General features: G+C 39.3%; 1 protein-coding gene across 4 annotated transcripts; it reads left to right on the top strand.

The window, feature by feature from the left end:
* The first annotated feature begins 2283 nt into the window (after nt 1–2283).
* Nucleotides 2284–22407, top strand: kansl1l (KAT8 regulatory NSL complex subunit 1-like). 4 transcript variants are annotated; one of them, XM_088001792.1, is made up of 16 exons: nt 2284–2527; nt 4559–5660; nt 9731–9872; nt 10591–10743; nt 11714–11811; nt 14726–14900; nt 15102–15225; nt 15929–16060; nt 17840–17986; nt 18471–18571; nt 19246–19364; nt 19559–19616; nt 19697–19809; nt 19936–20056; nt 20965–21208; nt 21464–22407. In XM_088001792.1, the coding sequence occupies exons 2-15, from the start codon at nt 4609–4611 to the stop codon at nt 21181–21183; spliced, it is 2754 nt and encodes a 917-aa protein (XP_087857918.1). In that variant the 5' UTR covers nt 2284–2527; nt 4559–4608; the 3' UTR covers nt 21184–21208; nt 21464–22407. The 4 variants fall into 4 exon arrangements, with proteins under 4 accessions (XP_087857918.1, XP_014844352.2, XP_014844343.2 ...); XM_014988866.2 differs by having other exon boundaries at nt 9728–9872; XM_014988857.2 differs by having other exon boundaries at nt 9725–9872.
* The last annotated feature ends 1806 nt before the right edge of the window (nt 22408–24213 follow it).

Raw genomic sequence — 24213 nt, 5'->3', positions numbered from 1 at the left:
CCTGGGCCCTGGTCAATGGGCCTGTCGGCGTAATCAACTTCATAATTAATGCATTTTACATCTTCTGCATCGTGTGTCCGCACTGCAGAGAAAGGATCAAGCAACCTCTGAAGATACTTCTGGGCTCTTTGGTTGTCAGCACCATTGTTTATTTATTAACAGTTTTTAAGATGTTTTTATCTGAGAAAACTGCTGACAGGATCACTGAGGTATACCTTGTGATCGCACTTGGCTGTTTGTCCAGCAGCGTTTCCTCCTCTGTCTGGCTGAACTTCTTCTATTACACTCAGATTGTTCCTGCACATAGAGCCATCTTCATCTGGTTTAAGAAGAACATCAAACCAATCATCTTCTGCATTTTGCTTTTAGAAAACATTTATGGTTGACTGGATTTAGTCTTGGTCATTATGGCTCCCTATTCTACTGGATCTGAACTCAACATGACTTCTCCGGTGAAACAGGCACCCGTCTCCATACTGGTGGAAGAGTTGCTGAACCAGACTGTGGATATATATGCTATTATGGTTATCATAAAGAAGGATCATTTTTATCTCTCTTTTGTTGTGATGATGACTTCTAGTTGTATCACTGTAGTCTATCTAGGAATGCACATTCGGCGTAGGGTTATAAATGAACAGTCCCTTTCCAGTGCTCGGCTCAGTAGCCAGTTGAGAGTCACCATCACTGGCGTCATTCAGGGTCTCCTGTATTTTTCCTATGCTGTCTGGCACGAGTACGTGTTTACGTCTCAGCAAAATCTGTCTGCTTTCATAAGTTCTTATGTACGATCAACAGTGGTCAGTTTCTACATGTTGGGCACCACATTTAACCTGGGAGCTGGTCAGTCTATGTTCAGGCAGAGAGCAGCAGATATGTGGAGCAGAGCAGGTCGGTGGTTTAACAGCTGGCAGCAGAAATAAAATATACATGACCTGCAGAAAAATTGGATATTTATGCCTGTTTTTTTCTCTGCAAAAATATTTTATTGCTTAATGTACTTTTAGTTATTTTTATTTTCTTCATTATCTTCATTTAAGTAAAAAAAAAAAACCCTGCTACTTTGTGGTATGTGTCTAAGCAATTACTACTGTACAGAAATATTCCACTCAATTATCTATTATTTTCACTGTTTATTTCCTGTGGTTCAGATTCATTTAACAAAATCCTTTTTGTAAGTTTAATGATGTTTTTTGCCTTTTGACAACAGTGTACTTTAATGGTACACAAGAGAGAGAGAGGGAAAAAAAGCTTATTTTCTTAAACATCATTTCTTTCATAAAAATGTAAAATATTTAATATCTCCAAGTTGATTGTTGCTTTGAGGCAACATTTTTTTGAAACACCCCATTTTCTTTAATATTTACAAGTTAACAAGATTGGACGTTGGTTGTAGTAAAGTAAAAATAAGGCTTTTCAAATGCTATGTAGATGGCAAAACAGTGAACTCTGTCAGCTTTATTTGTTAATATTTCCGCAGAGAATAAATTCAGCCTCATTCTAGTACCTTTGAGAAACAGCATTTATTTTTTTAAATTATTGTTGGTGTTGTCTAGTTTCTTCGTTTGATTTGCTGCATGCATTCTATAGCTTATTATTTGTTTTAACATATTATATTGAATGTGTAGTTAAAATAGGCAGCTGTTCGGATCTTCAGTGTCTGCTGCATAACTTCAATAAGTCTGTTGTGGAGAATGCCATCATCTCTTCTGTCGTCATCTGGTGGGGGAGCAGGATCATAGCCAGTCTAGATATAGTCTAGATAAAGTCTAGATATTTTGATAAAGGAGGCTGGCTCTGTTCTGGGGACTACTCTGGAACATCTGAAGATTATGGAACAAAGAAGGATTCTTCATAAAATCGAAAAAAAAATTACTTGAGATACAACAACTTGCCTTTTAATCTGGGATCAATAACGTATTTTTGAATTCAATTTGTACAGTTGCTACTGCTACCACTAACAATAGCACAGGTAATACATAAATATTAATATTCACTGGCATTTGGTGCTGACCCATTTCTCTTTACAAATATTTTAAGCGTGAAATAAGCAGCCAATCTATGACCAATTTGAAATATGTTATATTAACAACGTGTGCTCTTTCGTTTTCGCGCTGCCTTTGTCCTTGAAATATTTTATTAAGAGCCATTTGAAGAGAAACGATATTTTCAGAGAATGAGATGAGTCGCAGGGAGTAGTGACAGCTCCGAGCTTTCGAACAGACCGTGAAGGCAGCAGAGGTCTGGCTCAGCCCCTCGTCGATCAGATCCTAGAATCTTGCCTCTGTCTGCAGTTGGCTAGAGGAGATCTGGGGAGCGGATGCTAGCAGGAGGGAGCAGGATGGGACAAATCTCCTCAAGGGAAAAACGTATTGTTTTCATAGTTTATATTTAATAACAGTGCGAGTCAGAACCTCGATCTTCGTCAATATACGCCACCCAGGCTGCTGTGTTTTGATTCTCAAACGCTCGAAAATCTTCAGCTCTAGATCTCTAACCCTGAAACATACGATGTCCGATGAGCGGTCAGGTGAGTAGCTGGACACAGACTTTAGGGAGTGTTCATATGTTTAGGGAGTGCTCATATGTTTCGCAGTGCATGGCTCTCCCGGGGCAGTTACGCGTTTATTTATTGGTAAAACTACAGTAAAGCTCAGTTTTGACTTGTTCTGGAGTTGAAAGGCACCCCTCTAACGTTTAGTTTTCATAAGTTAGACCGTCAGTTTAGCCGTTTGGGTTAAAGTTTAAGTAGCTTAAAGGAAAAGTTAGATTTACTGACGAGTCCGTTAAAAATAGTAAAACAGTTACCCGCTGAATGAAACAGTGCAGAAAAGGCTGGTGGGTAATTCGGGTTTTCTTAGGGTGTCTTGAAATAACTGTTTCTTTAACCGTTAACCACCGTTGACGAATTTTATTGCAGTTTATTTACGTTGTACTTGGTTACCATTGGATCGTTGGCAGGGGCGTGCAGAGAGTTAAAGGGGCAGATGCTTAAAGTAAAAAAAAGGAGTGGGGGGGGGGGGGTCAATGAGAACAACGTTTTAAAAGACACACATAACACAGGAAATGTATTTATTATTGTAATTCAGTTCCAGATTAAACTTATACATTGATGTTTGCTATATTTCAAGTGTTTATTTCTGTTCATTTTGATGATTATGGTTCACACATAATAATAATTAAAAAAAAATTCAGAATGTTAGAACATTTTATCAGACCATTAATACAAAAGTCTTACGTCATGTTCATGCTATGGGTCTGTAACTGTGGCTCCTTATATCTTCCACAATGACTCTCATACTTTTGGCATAAATAATAAAGAAACCTATTTACTGACATGTTTCTAAATACAAATATAATAAAAATGCAATTTTAGCAATTTTTCATGGTTTTTTTTTTTCATGGAATAATTGCATTAGATTTCCACAAATGAATGGCACTAAAAGTACCATTAGTATTTTTAGAACAGTTTTATCTTGTCATTAGGTTGGAAACTATGCAATTTTGTTTTTCTTCATTTTCCACAAATAACAATATGCCATATAATAAAAATATACCCATCTCTCTTTTTGCAAAAAAGATTTACGTTATTTATTTTAAAGCCTAACTCTAGGCTTTAAAATGTACCGGCTAAATATTGATAGATTACAAGTTGTGGCTCAAATAAGACTTTGTTAAACTGCAATGAGGGCAAAAATGAGTCTTTGAAATTTGAAAGGTTGCACACCCCTGGTCTGCACAGCAATGACTTGACAGCCGACCAGAAGACGGTCATCACAAGTTCACTGTTAAGGAAACTGGTAATTTACTGAGTGCTGTAGCCAGGGAGATTTAGGGACGTTGAGTAGGAGGAAAAAGTGTAGAAGTGAAAGGTGCAAAAGCAGCAAGGACAGGCACAACAATTAGAGGATTGTAAGTCAAAAAGCCTTTTCAACAGTTTCACAAGTTGTGGACGGTGGCGGGAGCCAGAGCTTCAAGAACTGCCACAAACAGACATATGGAGGACATGTTCTGCAGCTGCCACATTCCTTGTGTGAAGCAACAGATGTAAAAAAAACGCTTTATTCCCTGTTTGCGTATATGAAAAGGTTCACCCGTCTCTAATGCTGTCAGGCGTCACTGTCCTCATGCTTTCAGTGCGTCTATTAAGTTGTCATGGTTGCTAGACAATGTACCGGCTATCTAGCCGGTAGCAGTCCTATTGATGTAAAAAGGGGCACCACTCTAGACAGAGGTGGTCTGTCCACAGAGAAGCTCAGTTTTAGAGTAAATATGAATACCAGGAAGCATGAGGTTTTTTACCTACACATACACTTAAATTATGTATCTTTAGTTTAACTTTTTACGTTAATATAATCTTACACTTAAATCAGGACATTAAAAATTAAAATACATGTATTATTTTTAAAAAATTACAAAAATAAAACATTATTTATTTATTTATTTTTGTTTTTGCTACTCGCGTCCCTTCGTGTGTTTTCTCAGTGGTACAGTCTGACTGTCGTTGAAATACAAATGTGTTTATCATTTGAGGTTAACGAAGCGCACTGCTCTGTGTCAGATCCTTCAGGGCGCGCCCCGTGAAGCCTCCCGCCTGGCTCTGAGAGGGGAATGGCCCCGGCCCTGACCAAGATCCTGAAAAATGACCACGGCATCCACCTCTCCTCTCCTCCCGCCTCTGTCGCCGTGGACTCGGATGCGAGCGCCATCCTGTGCACCGTAGAGCTCGAGCCTCACCTGAGACCGGCAGATGACGGCGACCTGCAGAAAATCAGCTTGAACCTTTGCTCACTCGGCTACCTGGACCCCGTAGACCCCCCCGCGAACCCCAGTCCTTTCGCGTGCGGCCCTGCGTGTCATGGTCAGGGTGAGATGGTGGCCCGGCCTGCTCCCGGTTTACTCGTCAGCTTGCCCTGCTTCAGTAAATGCCAGAGGGAATCTCGTCAAGTGGCCACAGTCTTTCCAGGTGCAACGGACATGTTTCTAATCCCTCTTCCAGAGCACAATAGCCAGGAGGCCTTGCTCCTGCACGGACAAAGCGTTCAGCCTGAATGCGGGCCAGATGGTGGTGATGTGCTCCACTCCTCTCTCATTTTTCCCAGTGTTTGTCCCTCCTATTCCCATGGCGAGCAAGCCTCTCAGAATCTCACTTCCATGTACGCGACCCAGCCCAAGATGATGTATGAGGAATTAGAGAAGCTCTGTCCTCCTCCTACTGCGGCTCTAAGGCAGTTCGGGACTGGCTTTGTGAACCCCGAGCGGCTGGAATCTAGAAATCCGCTGGAGAACGCAGCGAAGGAGCAGCTCTCCCGCCACGCGGAGCTTCAAGGTCGAGCCTGCAGGCTGCAAAGGAGACTTCAAGCCCTGCTGGGCGAGCACGCTTTGAAGCACTGCAGTCAGCAGCTGGAGGGCCTGAAGAAGCACTTCCAGCTCGAAGATGTTCCTCCTGACGGTCTGGACTCTGCCACGCCGCCACAAAGCTGCAGCAACCCCTGTTTTCCCTGGGAAGAGTCGATCGCAGCCTCGGCTTTTTTCGCCGAGGTGGCGGATTTCTGCGAGTCCAACCAGATGGTTCTCAGAGGCCTGCAGGAAGCCCTGGACTCGGAGGCCACAGGCAGCAGCAGCTCTGACGATGAGTTAGAGGAAGACATGCTTTCGCCTTTGTGAGTATCATCAAGTTGGTAATCTTGTCAGTTTGTTATTTATATTACCCTACTGTCTAGATTGGCTTTGAGCGACTCAAACAACCCAGTGAATTGCAATTCACTGGGAAGGATAAAAAATATGCATACGGCATGAATTATGTAAAAACCTCACTGATATTTGGTTCAGTGTTCCTTAGTAAATCATAGAGAAACTTTTTGCAGTCATTGACGAGGTCTTGGTTTCCTGGCACTGCCTCAGCTTTTAAGCATGTTCCTTTTACTTTCAGTAGGGTCAAAGAAGCCTGAAGGCTGGCCTGCTCTATCTGGGCTAAAGCTAATTGTGTTCAATTGTGTTCCAGCTTTTCATTTTTTTGTACCTTTTATGAATAGAAAACTTTCTATTCAATAAATGTACTGTTTTTATATATGTTTAATGCTCGTTTTTAATTCACAAAGATGGTCTGCTTCTAATCCTTCCAACTCCAAGATAAAACAGTTTTACCACTGGCGTATGACAACTTCTGATCTGCAATGTGTCGAAAAGCATGGACTTTAAAGGGGAGGACTTTCCAGAGAAAGGATGCACTCCTTTAATGTAAGCTCTAGTGTGTGTTTGTGTACAAAGGGCCACTGTGAGTATCTTGCTTGTGCAGCTGGTCCGTGCAGCTAAATAAACCAGCTCGGTCTCCTAGACGCTGGAAATCCTTTGAAGCATAAAATTAGATCATTTCAGTGTCAGATGTGAAGTTAACTACTCATGCTGAAGAACACTCGGAGTGCAGAGGATTTGGCTGCAGGAATAGGAGCCCATGTTGTCAGTTCAGACCTATGTGGAAAGTTCACATAGGTGTTGTCTCGCTTTATTTCAGGGGATGGAAGGCAGCCCGTAAGAAAAACTAAAGAATAAAAAAAAAATAACGTTAAGTGGGGTCTGAGTGGTGAATTTCTGAAACGAACAGATTTTCATGTTGTAGTATTAGCTTTGGGAATTTGTGAATATGCAGCCCCAGTTGCTGCTTGCATGTTTAACTTGGCCTTCAGAGACATTCACGCTCTGGCTGTCATAAGTACATGTTTTGTGCTCTCTGCTGTGGTGGGTGTTCTGACGTTCTTTCTTTTTTTTTTCTCAGCTAAGCGCTCACACGTAGTTGTTTCTTTCCATGCGGCAGTCATAACAGATCCGTCTGACGAGCCAGCTCCCTCTCTACCCGCAGGCTAGGAAATAAACACGGGCTTGCCAGCGAGCCAGCAGCGTCCCACCCAGACTCTGCCATCATGTCTCAGCTCTTCACTGTTTCTAGTTGACGATGTGCGTCTCAGTGTTTGCTTTGAACGCCGGAGGTGCCGTCCTTATTTAGTCCCTGCATCCTCTACATCCTGACAGAGGCAGGTTGATTTAAAAACTTTGCTGAGCAGAATTATGCTTTTCAGGTAGTTCAGATTCGCTTTTTTGGTCCACATCAGAGTTTGATTGTGCTCTCACACCTCCCCAAACAAACTAGATTTTCTAGACAAACAAACTAGAGTTTGATCAAAGTGGACTAAACAGGACTGATATGTCTGAACCTTTACATTGTCAGTGAGGAAATTTCATGACGTCACTCTTGTAGTTCGTGAACCAAGAACTTTTTTCTTGACGTTGTTACCACAGTCCAGCCTTGTTTATCACAGTTACAAATGCTTTTCTTAATGCTTTTCATTGTAATGTTCTGTTTTTATTATATAAAGCACCTTGAACCCCCTCGCTGCTGAAATGTGCTGTACAAATAAACTTGATTGATTGATTATTACTCTGACTTGAAATATGGGCAGATTTAGGAAAATAGATGTTTTCTTTGACCCATGACCCATCTGCCTTATTTGAACGCCATGTGTTCTTGTCTTTCCCGTTGTAGAGAGCAGCTCAGTGAAATGGGCCTCTGTTCTGTGCCTTGTCATATTTTTACCCCAGGGAAAAAGAAAGCCATGGATTGAGACCATGAGCTAAACAAATTATATTAGACAGGCGCTGATGAGGGTTTTGTGGCTTTTCTCCAATCTCCAGTTTTGTGGTAAACTTTGATTTACTGATACTGACTTGAGCTGATTTCTGTTTCTCTTTTGGAACTTTAATAGTAGAAGACATATGAACAGTTAAAAAAAAAAAAAAGATGTTTTCTTGGCATTGTGCATGAGCGGGCAACAATTATTTCAATCAGGAGCAAGAGTGACATCACTTCCTCCTCTGTGCTAAAACAGTGCTGAAAAGCAGGGTTTTATGGGTTTGACATTTGTACCTGTCATTAGCATCTGATATTGGTGTTTGCACAGCCAGCATTACTAAAACATGGCTAACACAATGCGTGCATTCCCTGGAGAATGTAGATCCTTATGTAAACTCTGGAATTTCCACAAGACACGGCCTGAGGGCAACAGCAGCTGCTCTGGCGAATGCTTTTACAGGACACTTTGATCAAACGGGAAACTTGATCGCTCTAGCTCCTAATGTAAAGGAATTGGCAAACTTGAGAAGTCACAAAAAAAAAAAATATATAGTTTTTGCAAGTGGAAACCAATATATTCATATTTGTGTGTTGGGTTGTGGGTTTGTGTTTCTTGTCCAGATTCGAAGTGTCAACCAGTTCCTTTTCCCCACAGTTTTTCCTGGTATGGAGCAGTTCCCTGTGATTTAGCTCTAAGCCTCCACTTTACGAATTTTATAGCTTGGTCCTTCTCTAAGTGGTTTGCTTGTTTCTTGTGAGGAAATGGATCATTACAGTCCGTTCAAAAAAAAAAAAAAAGTGGAAATACTTAACTCTCTGCATTCACAGTGTGGGAACAGTTGAAGCACTGATGGGATGCAGCTTTAAAAGTGTAATTGGTTAAGTTTTGCATTTGTAGCTGGAGCTTGTTTACTCAGTTTGTTAGTTACAGTGCCTTACAGAACTGTTCATACTCCTTGAACTCATGTTTTGACATGTTTCAACCATAAACTTCACCTTATTTTTGTTGGTCTCTTTTGATCGACCTACACAAAGTGGTGTGTAAAAATGGAGAGAGAGAAAAAAAATCCTCTTCATTTTATCTAGCTTTACACATCTGGAGACAGAAAGTATTACATTATTTTCTTAACAAGAGAGTCTTTGGAAAAAGTGTGAAAAAATTAAAGAGTTCTCAATACTGTTTTAACAGATTACATATTCTATGTGGTCAGAAGATTCTTTGACAATCTTTAAGTTTGATTGCATCACTTCCTTTGCATGAGTCAAGACAGTCAAATGAGGTAAAGCCTCTTGTTTCAGCTCGGGGTTCTCACTTTAGCTGCGAGAACCAGGAGCGTTCTCACTCTGACTTGTATTCACAGGATGTCAGCTGATGTTTTACTTGGTTTCATTAACTTTGTGATAAATACACAGTTTGGGGAACATTCCCGGAAAGATGATCAAAAAAGTCATTCCTCCTTTGTTCACTCCCCTTCTCCTCCAGCCAGCGCTTGGCAAAAAAATTCCTGGAATTTCCTCATTATGCTGGTGGAAAGCGAAAAAGGGCAAGCCAAGACTGGGCATTGTCTGTGTTTGGGAAGGGGCAATTAGCCTCTTAACAAACAGACTTCACTGAAGCACACTGACAGGGTGGCTTTCACTGATATTTTCTTTTCTGTATGACTTAATCTTGTCTTTAGGTATTTAATTAAATTGAATTTAACTGGGGAGTGTGCAGTCTATAGCTTTATGCCAGGAATCCTAACCTTTCCCTCTGGATCAGAGTGTTTGAAGTGGGGGAGTCCCTGCAAGCCAAGGTCCAAGAGCACTGCCATGGCAACTGCTGTGGTATTGAACTCAGCCTCACAAAGCACACACAAACACAGACACACACACACACACACCTACACACACACACACACACACACACACTTGCTTTGCTCCTATTGTAACCTTTTACACACAGTCAGTTTTATTACACACACTTTGTTCATTCCGAGTGCGGCCTTTAAAATAATCGCTTCCTGTCAGGTCGCCTGCTTGTTTTCACAAAGGTGAAGCTGACACATTGGGAAATGAGATTAAAACAACCATCTATCTCTCACCTTGTGCCGGCAGCAGCAGCAGCAGCAGCAGCAGTGAGATGCAATGGCTGGAAGAACGAGCGGAGCTGAGCAGCAGATGGATCTGGCTGCAGCTCCGTATGTCCGAACTGGACGGGAGAATAGAGCAACTGGTGGAGCTGCACAAGCACATACGCTCCACCAAGGTATGATGGATGTTAGAGATGCGCAGAGAAATCAGCTGGTGGATGGAATAGGGTGGTAGTCAGCTTGATCAACCCCAACCAGGGATGAACTCAAAAGTTTGACCTTTATCCAAAAACGTAAACCAAAACTCTTTGGGTGTGAATGCAGCTCCTAACGGAAAAACACTGACAGGTAGTTATGTTTTGGACCAGTAAAGTGTTTAAAACTGAAGCTTAGAGATTGAAAAAACTATATTGAGGCTGTACTCAGTATACCCATGTCTGTGGGTCAGTCAGTCTACAGGAAAGCGAGAGCGTGAGACTTTGAGCAGCTAATAGGAAGGTCAACATGTTACAACAAAAGTTTTCTTTTTATTTATCCTTTTCATTTTGGTTTTATTTAAAAAATGTAAATTTAGCTTTACAGCAATATGACGCCTCTCCTTTTTGTTATTAGTGTCCCTGGAGGCATAGGTTAAAAAAAAAAACCCAAACACCATTTATATCATGCTCTTATATCCTCTAATATTATTATTTGATGAAATTCTGAATTAAATCACACTCAGCAGGTCGAGTCTTTTCTAAAACCTAAAAACAGAAATCGACCACACAATTCTGATTGTTGCGTCCACGTGCTGTGGATTTGTAGAAATTTTTTTTATTTAAATCATTAAGTAAAACATAGGATACCATACAAGATCTGTCTTTTTGCATCTGTGCTCTTTTGTGTGCGCTTTAGGGCCGGGTGGTTCTTGCGCAATCCCAGCCGCTGACCGACAGGCAGATTCAGCAGACCCTGATGAGAGAAATGGCCGGCCTCTCCTGCACGGCCTCAGACGCCGACGCGGAGCCCTGCAGTCCCACGCGCCTCCTGTACAACATCGAGAGACAGGTACGGTGGCTGAGCTCTTTCTTGACTGGAACGTTGTGTTCCAGTGTCAGCCTGTGAGGATTTGACTCATCACTTACACAGTGCTCGCTGTTCGACCCATGTGCTGTTATGGTAAATTAGTAGCTGCAGGTGGAGGGAATAAATTGCTTCTGCTTGATGATGTCAGGTGGTTCTAATTATCCCAGGAGGGAGGAAGAGCGTGTTAATTGTTGTAGCGGCTGAGGCAGATGTAGAATTGCATATTAATATAACATGGTATGCACTCCCAGTCTTAATGGACTTTGAAGTTGAGTGTAATCTTGATGTTGAATGTTCACTAAAGTGAAATAGATCCATACTTATGAACACATCACAGAGGAGCATCATTTTTGGGTGATTTCTTAGTATTTTCTGTTTTGTATTTCCTTTTGAATTAAACCTGCAGGAGGTAACTTTTATAAATAATATATGTATTTTAACATATTTGTTAAATATTTCACTATGTCATGACAGAGAAAGATAAAATGTGAATAAATGAAGCTTGCATATTTGCAGAAATGCACCACTTGGTCAGAAATAACCAATCAGAGCCAGGAGGCGGGTCTTACCACTGTCAATCACCCTAATGTACATGCTGCTCTCAACCTCCCCCTTGCTCTCTGCTATGCTGCATCTCCTTCCCTACAGAGTTACCTGCTGTGAATGCTCAGACTAGTTGAGCTCATTTTTTTTTCACAGATTATCAGTCTCATGTTATATTGTCATGACATAGTGAACGTTTTAAAGAAAAATGTAAAAAAAAAAACAAAATAACAACACACTTTTATAAAAGCTACCTTCTGCAGCTTTGATAGTCTTATGGCAGCACAGGCTTTAATGTCAGCAGTTTCTATTGATATGAAGTACGATACAGGTTTGCAAGCAGTTGGCTAAAGCTCCACTTTCATTTTGTTTCTGGGTTAACTTGATTTCTGTGTTTCCTTCTCTGCAGAGTGCCCAGCTCAGCCAGATTGTAAACAGTCTGATGCTTCCCCTGAGTTTTTCACCTCTCTCTAAACAGTCTTCAAAGGAAAGGGGAACCTTCACAAGGTGTGTAGAATTCCTGTTCTTATCCGGGCTGCTCCTCAGTTGCAGTTAATGGATACCCTATTCTTCAGATCACCTTGTAAACACTTTGAGAAAATCTGCCTGACCATTGTCTGTTTTGACAGCTGGATATTCATCCTGCTTCAGCCTCATGCTATGGGTGGAGGTTAGAGTTTGGGTGGAGTTTGTTACCACAGCTCTGCTGCATATTTTTGGTTATATTTGAGATTATGTCTTAGGTTACAGTGGTTGCTCTGTCGCATTCTAACATGACAACAAATCGACCAACAAAGGTAAAACTGGCTTCATTTGAGAGTCATTATTCAGATTTAACTTTTTTTTTTTTTTTTTTTTGGTTTTGTTTTTAAACCCCAGACCACCCAGATTATTCTTGAGTCTGTTGGAGCTTTGATTTTACAGAGGAGACCTTACAGCCAAACAGTGTTGCACACATTTTGAAAATGAATGTTTAAAATTTATCAATAGATGACTTGAAGGTCAAAGATGACCTTATGTGTTTTGCTGGCAACATTTAGAGCTGTGGAAGTCATGTCACACTGTTCCAGCGGTATAACGTCTCAGGAGAAAAGTTCAGAACGCAACATGAAAACAACAAACAGCTACAGTAGAAACTGGAAAGAATACAGAATGTTGCTTTTTTTGCCTTTCATGTTAGAACTTTCTATCTGTCTGACATGGAGAGTAAAGGACTTTAAAAGTTGGAAAACAGCGAGACAAAATATAGTCCTGTACTTGCAAATCTGTTTACCGTCTAGAAAATAAAAGAAATGCCACAGTTAGCTTCAGATGCTAATTACACTAAAAGCACTAATTGCAAATTCTTATGTCTCTAGTTTTTGCGCACATAATGTAACGTCACTTCAGCTCATGAATAATTTTTGTTTTGCAGCAGAAAGGTTCATTAATTTAAATTATGTTATGGGATGTGATGGCATGTTTGATTGCTTTGCTGCCCTTTTACAGCACAGTGTTGACAGCAGAATTTTTTTTTTTTTCAAGCTTGAGGTCTGTTGTGCCCCAGATGTCCCCTTCATTGTCTCAGCTCTTGTGCTGACAACAGTTAAAATACAGCCATAAAAAGATGACTCGGGCTTATTATTTAGTCTTATAAATATAAATACAGTTAGGTTTACATTAAAGATCACAGCAACACTAACTGTTTCAGTAAAGGCATTCTAGATGAAAACAAAAAATCTCTGTATGTGCAATTATTCAATATAGTTATGGGTATTAGAACCCAACCTAATTAAAGCATTTCTATTGAAACACTTTAGCTGACTTTACTCACCAGGACATAAATTTAAAAGGACATTAGGTAAATATCACCATGAGTGGTGAAACACATGATGTATCGCAACTTAACATTCACATCTATTTAGAGGAATTCAGAAGCAAATGGTTGATAAACTTCTTCTGGACAATTCTTTTTTATTTTTTTTTTACATTTTAGGATTTCTCTAACTTTTGTGTGAACTTGCAGGCCCGTCCCTTCCTTGAACAAAAACCAGCTGTGCGGTTTTCCACTTGTGAATGATCTTTCTCGCTGTGTAGGAATGTAGGCCAGGCTGTTTGGAAATGGCATTATAAAACTAACCTAATGGTGACCAAGAGCTACGAAATATGACCGCCCTGCTTAATGCGTTATTATACGCCCTATTGTTTCAGATTGTTAAACCGTGAAAGCTTTTGGTTTTCTAAAAATATTGACCTGTTCATGATTAGTTAATCATTGCCAAAGATCAAAATCCACAAATTAACTGCCTGTTGACTGGGTTGCCAAAATAATAATCAAAAAAAGTATAACATTTTAAGATAAAATGTTTGAAGAATCAAATATGAGTTGTCATTATTATTAAAACCTTAGAAGTGGACAAGTATGTTCTTTCTTTTTACTCTGTATTCACAAACAGCTACTCAAAAGCCAACACTGCACAGCTGCTCAATCAGCATTAATAATTACAGAGGCAACTCCAGCACATACACAGATCCAACATGCCTGACATAAAGCTGTGGCAAGCAGCAGTGGAAACAGAAGGTAAGGCACCATGTGGCTGCACAGTCAGGATTTCAAGTCTTAATCTAATGTTGCAGATCAAACAGTTTTAATCACTGAGTCTTAAATCTATTGTCATTTGCTGACGCCTGCATGCTTGCGGTGGTGCTATAATTCCCAGCTCAGTAGTTTTTCTGACTTGGCTGAGGGAAATATTTTAAATGTCAGTTCTGTGCTGCTTTTCTGTTATTTAACGGGCCATAACTTTGGGTAAGAAAAGCAGTGAAACATTTTTCTTTTTCTCCAGCCCGACATGAATAATGTCTTCTGGCTCTTTTACCTCTCATTCTCCGTAAAGATAAAAAAGTATGTGTTATTTGAATGCTCAGAATTGTTATTATTTTTTATTTTATAATCATGAGCCATAATAAATATGCAACAGTGGCAATACTTTTTATTCGTTAGGGATAATCACATGTTGCAGATCAAAGATTTCAGTCAGTAAGTTTTAGGTGTACAGTAATCTTCCAGTACTTATTTAAAGACTTGCTTTAAATTCTTTTAGGGAAATAGGCAAAATGTTTATTTTATGATGTTCTAATATTTATTATCCAGCTTATGACTTTTTATAATCGAAGCAGCCAAACAGCTTTGTCTAGTCTGACTGCATGGTTGCCTTTTTTACACCTCATTGTGAGTGAAAATAAAAGCCTTGTGTTGATGTTTATTAACTGTAAAGTAACAAGAGGATATATATATATATATATATATATATATATATATATATATCAGTTACCAGTGATAAACTTCTATTCTGACAGCAGCTTGAAAAAAATGGCCTGTTTTAGTGCATGAGTCACAACTGTGGCATCTTCATGATCTCATCTGATCTCATTCCCGCAGTACTCCTGGAGGAGATGATGTTTTTCTAACTGGGAGTGCTAAGGGAAGGAGGCTGAAAGGCAGAAGGCTCTTCAGAGTCGATGCATCGTGTGTGTGCGCCCGGACCCGGCCCATGGTCTCTTGCCACAAACGCAGATTGTTCTCTGTCACCTCTTGCTACACCACCAGTTCACCGGTATGCCCAATGCAGGCTCCTCTTTCTCTTGGTCTGTCCTGCTGCAGATGTACCGTACGCATATGCATCCTTCTAGTATCTGTCTTCATGTTAGTAAATGTGACAGCTAATTACTTATGTGGAAAAACTGTACTCTATCTACTTGCTAACAGAATGAGGTAAAATCTATTTTTCCCTCCTTTTGTTTTATTTTTGTTCCAGAAATCAAGAAAGCCCGTATCTACTCACTTCCCCACGTGTAACTCTTGTGATTCTGTTTGTTTGTGCTCAAAACCTGGCTGCAGCTGCAGGTCGAGACTTCACCCTTTGGTGCCTCTTTCCTCTGGTGAGACTTCCAATTAAGATTGTTTTTTCCCCCCCCCATATGGAAATAATTCAGAATTGTATTCATTTTACCATTCACCCGTTCTATAAGGTTACCTTTAAGATGTAAAATCGTAATTTCTGTGAAGTATGTACCACTTTTGATGCGCCCCATTTTACATCAGTTTGCTCGACCGTCTTGGTAGCAAAGTTCAGTGTTCTATGCGTAGTACGTAAAGAGTTTCTATAGATCTGGTATTATATATTGGTTGAATGACTCGATTATTTGAAAATCTGGAGCCAATCCAAGCATTCTGCATCCTTACATGACAGAAACTAGGTTAGGCAATGTCATTATTGAACCATAGTGGTGGAATGTTTCACTGTACAGTAGCTGAGATCACATGACCTTTGTCACAGTGTCAGATCCATCTGAAGGTAATGCTTAGGTGTTGTTTACCTAAACCTGCATGTCTTCCAACACCGAAAAGTAATACAAACGTTGCAACAGTATGATTTAGACCCGTTTGATATCTCATACAATGTAGCACATTTTGATCATGGTGTGCCTCGTCTTTTTGAAGTTGTAGCCTATTCAAAAAATAGCTAATTTTTTTTCTTGGTCTATTGAGAATTGTAAGTGATCAAATATATTTGGTTCCTGTGACTGTATTATTATTATTATTTTTTACCAAGTTCTTAAAGATTGTATTCTCTCCTCTCAGGTGTTACTACAAGCCATCATTTTCAGCAATTCAAAGCCAGAGAAGAATGGGTTCAGAGACCTTTAATTATCAATTCTAGACTGTCCAACCCACCAAACTATGGGCGAGTCAGCTCCACACCAAGGCACAAGAGTAAGGTCCTTCTGAAGGAACTGTGTTCACATCACAGTTTGTTCCCCGTTTTATCTGTTGACTCAAAAATATTTTATTCTGTTTTACTATGACACTGAGAGAACAAAACAAACAAAAAAAAAACAAACCCAATTTTCTTTAAAATGACAACATGATCAGGACAAACTATTACCTAAAATCTACTGTACAGACATCAGGTATCTAAAGAATTACTGGCCTGGGCAACAGAGTTGCTCAGAGGACATAACAATAGAATGTTGGAAGAGAAAACTTCCCAGATTTGAACTCCTTTAGGAGATTATGGTCAAATTCTCAAAAGTTAAGTGGGAGGAGCAGAAACCGACATCCAGCAGTAACAAGACAAGAATGGATCAGTGTCAGTCAAGAATCAAATAAAAAGTTGAGGCAGAGCATGCCAGGGGAAATTACAGAAGTACAGGAGAACAACAGTGAGCCGTGTGGATCTTCTTACTGCGCTAAAAATAACTTTATAAACTTATGTTTATTGTAAAGTTGAGGTACTTAAATTCCTGTGCATATGCCACAGTACTGTCATGCCTGCCTTAATAATGAATATGACCTAACAGTAATAACTTGATATTTAAACTTGGACCTGCCTCAACTCCACCCTTGTTTTCATTCATGTCAGATGTCCCACTGGACCTGCATGAAATTGTGTGACATATCACATATCATATCATATGTTCGAATATGTCTATGTGCTTCTGTAGTTTCTATGATTTTATTTCTGCTTTTACTTCCTAAGATCACCATGGGATTTTAATATCGCCACGGTTGGTTTTAGTGTATTGTGGAGCAATAAAGACAAAACGGAGGTGAAAGAGTGCAACTAGTAGGCACAAAGGAACCTGATTGAATATACAGTAGCTTAAAACGTCACATGCTCATGGATGATTTCATGTCGGTTTTAATGATCCTATTCTCTTTAGTCAATAGCAGCGGAAGGCAGTCTGTCAATGGTAAATTACCCAAAATTACAGCCCAACATAAATATACTGTTATCATTGAAGCTGAAATTGAATAGGACCATTTGAAACTTCCGATCAATTCCTGCAGCTCATTATGGACTAATGCTTTAGAAAATCCTGACTAAATACATATGGATGCATAGAGTGAAATTATCAAAGATAGGGACTAACTTCACTGCAATTTGCATGTAGAGTTGGACTAGAACCACGTTCATGAAAAATCACAGTAAAATTAGTTTATTTTTTTAAGAAAAGTTTCACTCTAAGAGTAGGAGATTGATGCAAGGCAATTTAGAATGGATCATGTAGTTTGCATGCCATCCATTTATACACCATCTTGGCCTCTAAAACCGCAAAGCCAAAGAAATATCTTAAGGAGCCCAAACAAAGATTATTAAACTGTTAAGAAGACATTCACATTCTTAAGCCATTATCACTCTATGAGCTCAAACAATTATCTTGTTATCACAAGACAACAACTTCTATTTTCCAGAGATAATTTTCTAATTATCTCAGAGATAACAACTTAAAAGTATTTATGGCTCTTTTGTTCCAGCTGAGGGCTTCTAAAATTTTCTCTGTCAGTTGAAAAAAAAAAAAAAAGTAAATCCTTACACAATGCTATAGTGGGGTTAAATGTAGGTAACATGAAAATCTAGTATTGTGATCAGAAAAAAAATGAATCTAAAAATCGATTTGTTGCCGGTCTAAAAAATGTATTAGAAGAGCAGCGTGAAAACCACATTACACATTACAGACTCTAATTTATGCCATGTGTGCGCACTTCTAGGTAGGAAATGCAAGCAGCATGTGCGCCGTCAGAAAAGGGGAGTTTTGACTCTGTCACCAATCAGGTCGCCAGGATCTGCTTGGAGTCAGCGCAGACGATCCAATAAGAGAAAAAGGAAGAGAGGACGGCGCTGCAGGCTGACTAAAGGTGGGTTTCAGTATGTCTTCCATTGCTTACTCTGTAACTGGATGAACTGAAAAAGTTCCCACAGTAAGATCAAGTTTGGTCTTGCTGTATTTAAACCACAATGTATAACGTAATTTAAGGCTTTGCAGTTTTAAAGGTGAAACAAGAATCACTCCCGCTGAAACAAAAACTATTTAAAATAATATACTGATTTCTCAAGTTTTAAACGTTTGATCTTGCCTGTAACAAATACAATTTAGTGAAATATCTAACAGTTTTCTGTCACTTCTAAGTCAGAAAAGGAGGATTTTTTTTTTGTTTGAAAAATGTGTTCAAATTTGTGACATGAAATTAGCTCATGGCTATACATTGTTGATCATTTAGCATCTACAGTACTTGGTTATATTTTTTACCACATTTTTAAGGTGTGAGCTACACTGCTATCTGCAGCTATGTCCCTGATATAGACTCACTTTCAGAGTGTGTGTTATATGTTTGTTTCTAGATGATCAGGATGTCTTGTACCAGCTGTGTGATCTTGGAGACAGTTCAAATGACATGCTGGAGGAGAACTATGGGCAGTTCACGCTCAGCCGGGGCTCACGGGTAACATACTCAGTATCATTCAATTGTGTGTCAACCTGTATGTAAGTATGTGACAAAAGTCTTAACTATTGGCTACCAACAAGTGCTAGGAAAGCAAAATTCATACTTAAGTTTCTTCTTGAATGCAACAAACCTTTTCTTTCTTTTTTTAGTTAAACCTATCGAAGAAAATTACAACTGAAGTGAAAGACAAAAAGAAGCACAAAGTCAATAACTTCATTATCAGTATCAAAGCAACTGTTCTTTATTTAATGCCCCTCTTCCTCATTTCAGGAAAAGGCCAAACACTTTTTTTTTTCCCTGAAGGTCCTGGTTTTTATTATGCAGCAAGTCAATTATAGAGATTTTTTTCCATATTGCTGCCTAAATGCCATGTTATTTGTGGTTGCGGCATACTTATGCTTCTAATTCTACTGCTGCTGATTCATATCTACAGGACGTGGTGGATACAGTTCATTGAATGGGACTTTCCGATGAATAATTGGCCTGTTTTCGAAAACATGCAGGTTTATGTCAGATGAAATAATTGCAAATGTCGTGCGGGACGTTGTTATCTTCACACACAAAAGATCTAACAGATAGAAATGCTAAGCCACTGTAATATGTAAACATTAGTAAATATTAGCCGTAGTGTTAACTCTGCTTATGCAATAACATATTCTGCTTCTTTTTAGGGCTTCCTTCGCAAACACCACAGAGGCCGAGTGTACAACATCGATGACATCGTCATTCCCGTCATTCCTCCTCTTTCTAAAGTGGAAAAACTGCAGTACAAAGATATCCTGACGCCGAGGTAAACAACCCGAGTGCTGTCCAAGGAGTTTAAAACAAGTTCAGTTTAAACGTAGTGTTCATTTTACTGACCGTATTGACTTGAGTTGTCTGAAGAGACACACGTAAGTTTCTTTTTCCACCGTCCAGAAAATGTAGAAATAAGACGATCTTATAAATTATAACAGTAATGAACCGTCTCTACTTTTTATTTAGGTGGCGGGTGGTCGACATCCAGGGTTTGACTCCTAAAATGGGAGAGGAGAACCAGAAGGTAAAGTTCAGTCTTCCTGGTGTAAACATGCTAATCTTATTCTTGATTTCACCGCTCAGTGGGTTCTGTGTCGTGTGCAGATTGAGGATCTCTGTGACGAAATCTTTGCTCGGAGGCACCAGGCTCTGGAGCAGAAGGAGAAGCGCCGCTGGACTTCCTGGGAAAAGAGGAAGTGCTGGAGACGTTCGACAAGGTGGCTGCACACAAACGGACTCGCTTGAAAATCTTTATGTAAAAACAATCCGCGTGAAAGCCGAGCGTAGAGAAATGTTCTTCTTGTGGATGGCTTACGTTTTTCTTCTCTCTCTCTCCTCTTCAGATCTGGCAGCAGGCTATCGAGCAGCGGGGGCGGGATGTGCACATCAGGAGACGAGAGCTCAGTGGAGTGGGGTTGTGCTCAGCTGGATTCTGATGAGCAGCCGCGGGTGGAGGAGTGGCTGGTACGATCTCAAGCTTCTGGTCCTGAAATGACGAATCTTCAACGAAAATGGAGAATATAACAGTATTCCACAGAGAAAGGACAAATCTCAAATTGTATATTCAGGTTTTTTTGGGGGGGGTTTTGTCAGTGGTTGAGACAAATTCTTGTTTCCTTTCTGCCACTAATGTGTATTTGTTTTTGTCCTTACAGTTAAATTGCTTATTATGCCCTTTATTCATTCCAGGATTCATCAGTGAGCAGAGCAAACCTGTCCCGCTGTCGGACGAACAAATTACTGTTATTTTGAATAAGGCTGCAGTCAGTTTGTTTTTAAACTCCTCATTTTCTTTTTAATGCTCAACATTACTTGAAATGTGTTTTCTATAATATCCATATCAATGATAAGATGTTATTTACCCTTTGGCTCAGGACAGGAATATAAATCAGCAGTAATGAGTCTAATATCCTCAGCCTTTTCCAGACAGGCTTAGGCAAGCTGTGAAGCCTCGATGGCTTCTTGAGCGTCTCCGCAGATACTTGTCTCCACTTGTTTCCCCTGATCCTGCTTTGATTGTAGGACTCTTTTCTCCTTTGCTGTGATTGGAGAGGAAACAAGCTGCTACTTATCCAGGCTTTTCTAATCAACTTTCTCATCACCACAGCTCTGCCTCATGCACTTCAGCACCCAAACAAACCACGATTAACGCTGAAACCCCCGAGCTTCACCGAAACCAAGCAGACGTCAAAGAGTGCATTAAGTGAAAGGACTGGTCTGGAGAAAGCATTTAGCGGATTTGTTTTATAGCTGAAAGAAACGACAGTGTCTCACACTCGATTTATTGCGTTTGATAAATCGTACGGAAACGATTTGTGGTTGTCGGCAAACAGACAAAAAAACCCACATTATTTGCTCTGTGTTTCCTGCAGCCTCAGGCACCTTGGGAGTCCCGAGTCTTTCCTCTGGATGAGCGTGAGGAAGCGACTCTGCTATCTGATGAAGTGAAAATCCCATCTGGGTGGACAGAATCCAGCTGCCTTTCCTTCTCTTCAAAGCCTTCCAACTCCCAACTGTCCCCAACTCAGTCAGCCTGCACTACGCTGCCCCCTTGTGGACAGATCAAGAGCTGCGCATCCAGCGGTAGCTGAGTTTATGGCGATGACATCTTTATAGGTAAGTAAGGTGACATTTTTTATTATTATACATTTGTAGTTAAATATAAAACTTACAGTTTGATTGTTTACAGATATTTCTGCTGTACGGTATTTTACTTTACAGCTATGTTGTAATTGGTGCTAGATAATGTCATTTAAGTCTATAAAAAAGTAATTTCATAGAACAGCTGAAACATAGAATTAATTATGGAAAAACAACACACACACGGTTTTTAACCAGTTCACTTTTTAAGTATTTCCTTTTTTTCCCCAGCTCTCCTTACATCAGGGACCACAAGCCAAAACAAGTCCACAGGAAACCTTTGCAGGGATACTGGACACAGTCAATGCTAATTTTTCATTCAGTGTATTGATCTGAGTACTTTGATGCGAATGTCATTTTGTATTGTGAGATGTGCCACAGCAGTTTTAACTGACATCTGCGGCTCTTGCTGCAGTTTTGGGTTTTAATGTAAATGTGGGAGCTGTCTGTGTTGTGATGTAGAGCAGCAGTTTACAGTTGTCACACGCTATTTATTCTCAAAGATGTCTCTTAAAAATGTACAGATTTAAAGACCCAAGTAGATCCATTTATTTATATAATCTGATTGTTTGATTGTTTTTACATGGTTTTTTTTTATTTTCATATGTGCTGTAATTCTTGCAAAAGTTTTTTTTTTTTTATGAAAACAGTAAATATTGATAATAGTAAACATTGTGGGTTTAATGTTTTATTACATGATTCGTGTGCTTGTTTCTTTTCTGGTTCTCAGAGGTTGCTCATACATTTTAAGCACAACAGATGCATTTTGTTTGAATAATAAAACAATCTCATTATTGTTATTGACGACCTGGAACAGTATGGAATTTGACTTGAGCAGTTCGCAGGTTTTAATATGGGAAAAAGAAGACGGAGTATGGAAAAAACATGCATACTTATTTCCTGGCAACTGTCTACTTGTGAAACATCTGCTTTTCTAAAAATAAGTTGCTTCAATCAGCTTACTTTTATGTTGATTGATGATTGAAGATGCATATTGATCATTCATCTGTTCATTATTTAATCCATCAGCTAATTCGTCCATATGACTGTTGACCATGTCTGACCATTCTTCCACCAACCCATCGGAATCTCAGTAATCTGAAAATATGTGACTGAACAAGTGCAGTATGTACATTAAAAAAATCTGCAAACATTCTGCAGTGATTAGATTCAAATATCCCTTATTCATTGTGCTATACCTAAAAAGGTCTGATCTTATTTTTCATGTTTTTGTATGAAGTATGCTACCACCATTTAAAATATGTTTTAATTTATTGCATAAAAGCTAATAGTTGCATCAAATACTGTGAGTTCATGTAGTGTTAAGATATAACTAACATGTATCAAAGTCACTGCTCTTTGGGCCACAGTTGGAGAGAAGCAGCTTGTGCTTCAGTCTTGAATGCATAATGCCCACTTATAATTTCCTTGACAACCAATGAGAGGCCAGATGTGCAGATGGCTGAGGTCACCCCTCTAACTTAAATTAATTTATGTGTCTAACTTCATACCAAGGACTTGGTACATGACCTTAGAAGTCATAAACTCAGTTTCATCTAAGTATTTTTTTTTAGTAATGCAGACATGGCTGATTCCTGGTGTGTGCATGTGAATCTGGTCAAATGTCAAGGGCAACTATTTATTTTCATTAATGATGTTCCATTTGAAGTTTATAGTGATCTGAGAATGTGCTTTAAATACACTTATCAAGTCTGCACATTTTACAGTTTAATTGATCCTTCAAATCTCCCTGTGAAGGATTCGTAGTTTCATTTAGTTCTAGTGCTAGAGTTATGACTGACAGAGCAGGTCTTGTGATGAAAGGTTAAAAAGACCAAGGTTTTACATCTTAAGTTCATCTCGTCTCTAGCTGCATCTGTAAAACAAATCACCTAATTAGTCTCAAATAAAAGGCAAAGAATCACTGCTGGCCTATTGCTTCTCAAATAAGAGAAACAAAATGAATCTAATAACATTAAAGGTTAAGTAAGGTTACACTTTAATCTTACTGGACATATTTAGCTTTTTTGACTTAACTAAAAACACGCAAGTAACCGTGTTAAGGATTTAACATTTAATAATAGGTTTTAAAATAGACTCAGTCTGCTTTTATTATTTTTATGTATTTTTATAGTTACACACTAGAGGGCGTCCTTCTATCAAAGTTTGAAAAAAATAGCTTACCATTTGCCATGGACTTGCATCACATCAGAAAGTCAAGATATTTTTTGATGGGCCTCTAAGTCACCATATTTATAGTAAAAACAGTGCAGCAGAATAGTTTTGGATTACTTTGTCAAAATAACAATATTAAAAAGCAATAAAGAAAGAACTGTCAATAAAATGTCTCCTTTCATTATTTTTTAACGGTGCACTAAATGCATTACTTTACTGTTTTGATCTTATATAGGGCTCAATTAAGGAATATTTTTCAAAATAATAAAAAAAATTTTTTTTATTGTCATGTGCCGTTTGATTTGCTATATTTTGTCAGTATTATTTCAACATGATAAAAAAAAAGTCTCAACCATCATCATCATTAAATTTCATAAGACAAACAGCTACACTTCAGTTGTCTTTTTTCCCCCACTATCAACGACGCTATTACGCACCTGCCGAAAAGAAGTGCCACTTTTTATGGTCATAAAAATGTTTACGGTGACTGTCAGCATTATCACATTTTATTGGTGCATGGAGCTGAATCGGCAGGCGGTGATAGCTGTCTTTCTAGCATTAATTTACATTAAATTTTTACTATTTACTCTGTTTTTCCCTCATACTACCGAAAACGAATGACAATGCAGACATATTTTGATTCAACCACTATGGTAGTTTCTAGCAAGAATGGCTCCTCCAGAGCACCGTAGTAACCTGTATAAACAGGAACCGGCACGCCTAGTTCCGGTATTACGGTAACTGAAAGGCTGCGTTGCCTCTGTGTCGGACAGACCGGTGTTTTACTGGAAGACGCCGAGCCGAAC

Source organism: Poecilia mexicana, unplaced genomic scaffold (assembly GCF_051168715.1).
Source record: "Poecilia mexicana isolate PSO_F unplaced genomic scaffold, ASM5116871v1 scaffold_2, whole genome shotgun sequence".
Taxonomy (NCBI): Eukaryota; Metazoa; Chordata; class Actinopteri; order Cyprinodontiformes; family Poeciliidae; genus Poecilia; species Poecilia mexicana.
The sequence above is the reverse complement of the archived record's forward strand: the minus strand, read 5'-3'. Positions and strand labels throughout refer to the sequence as shown.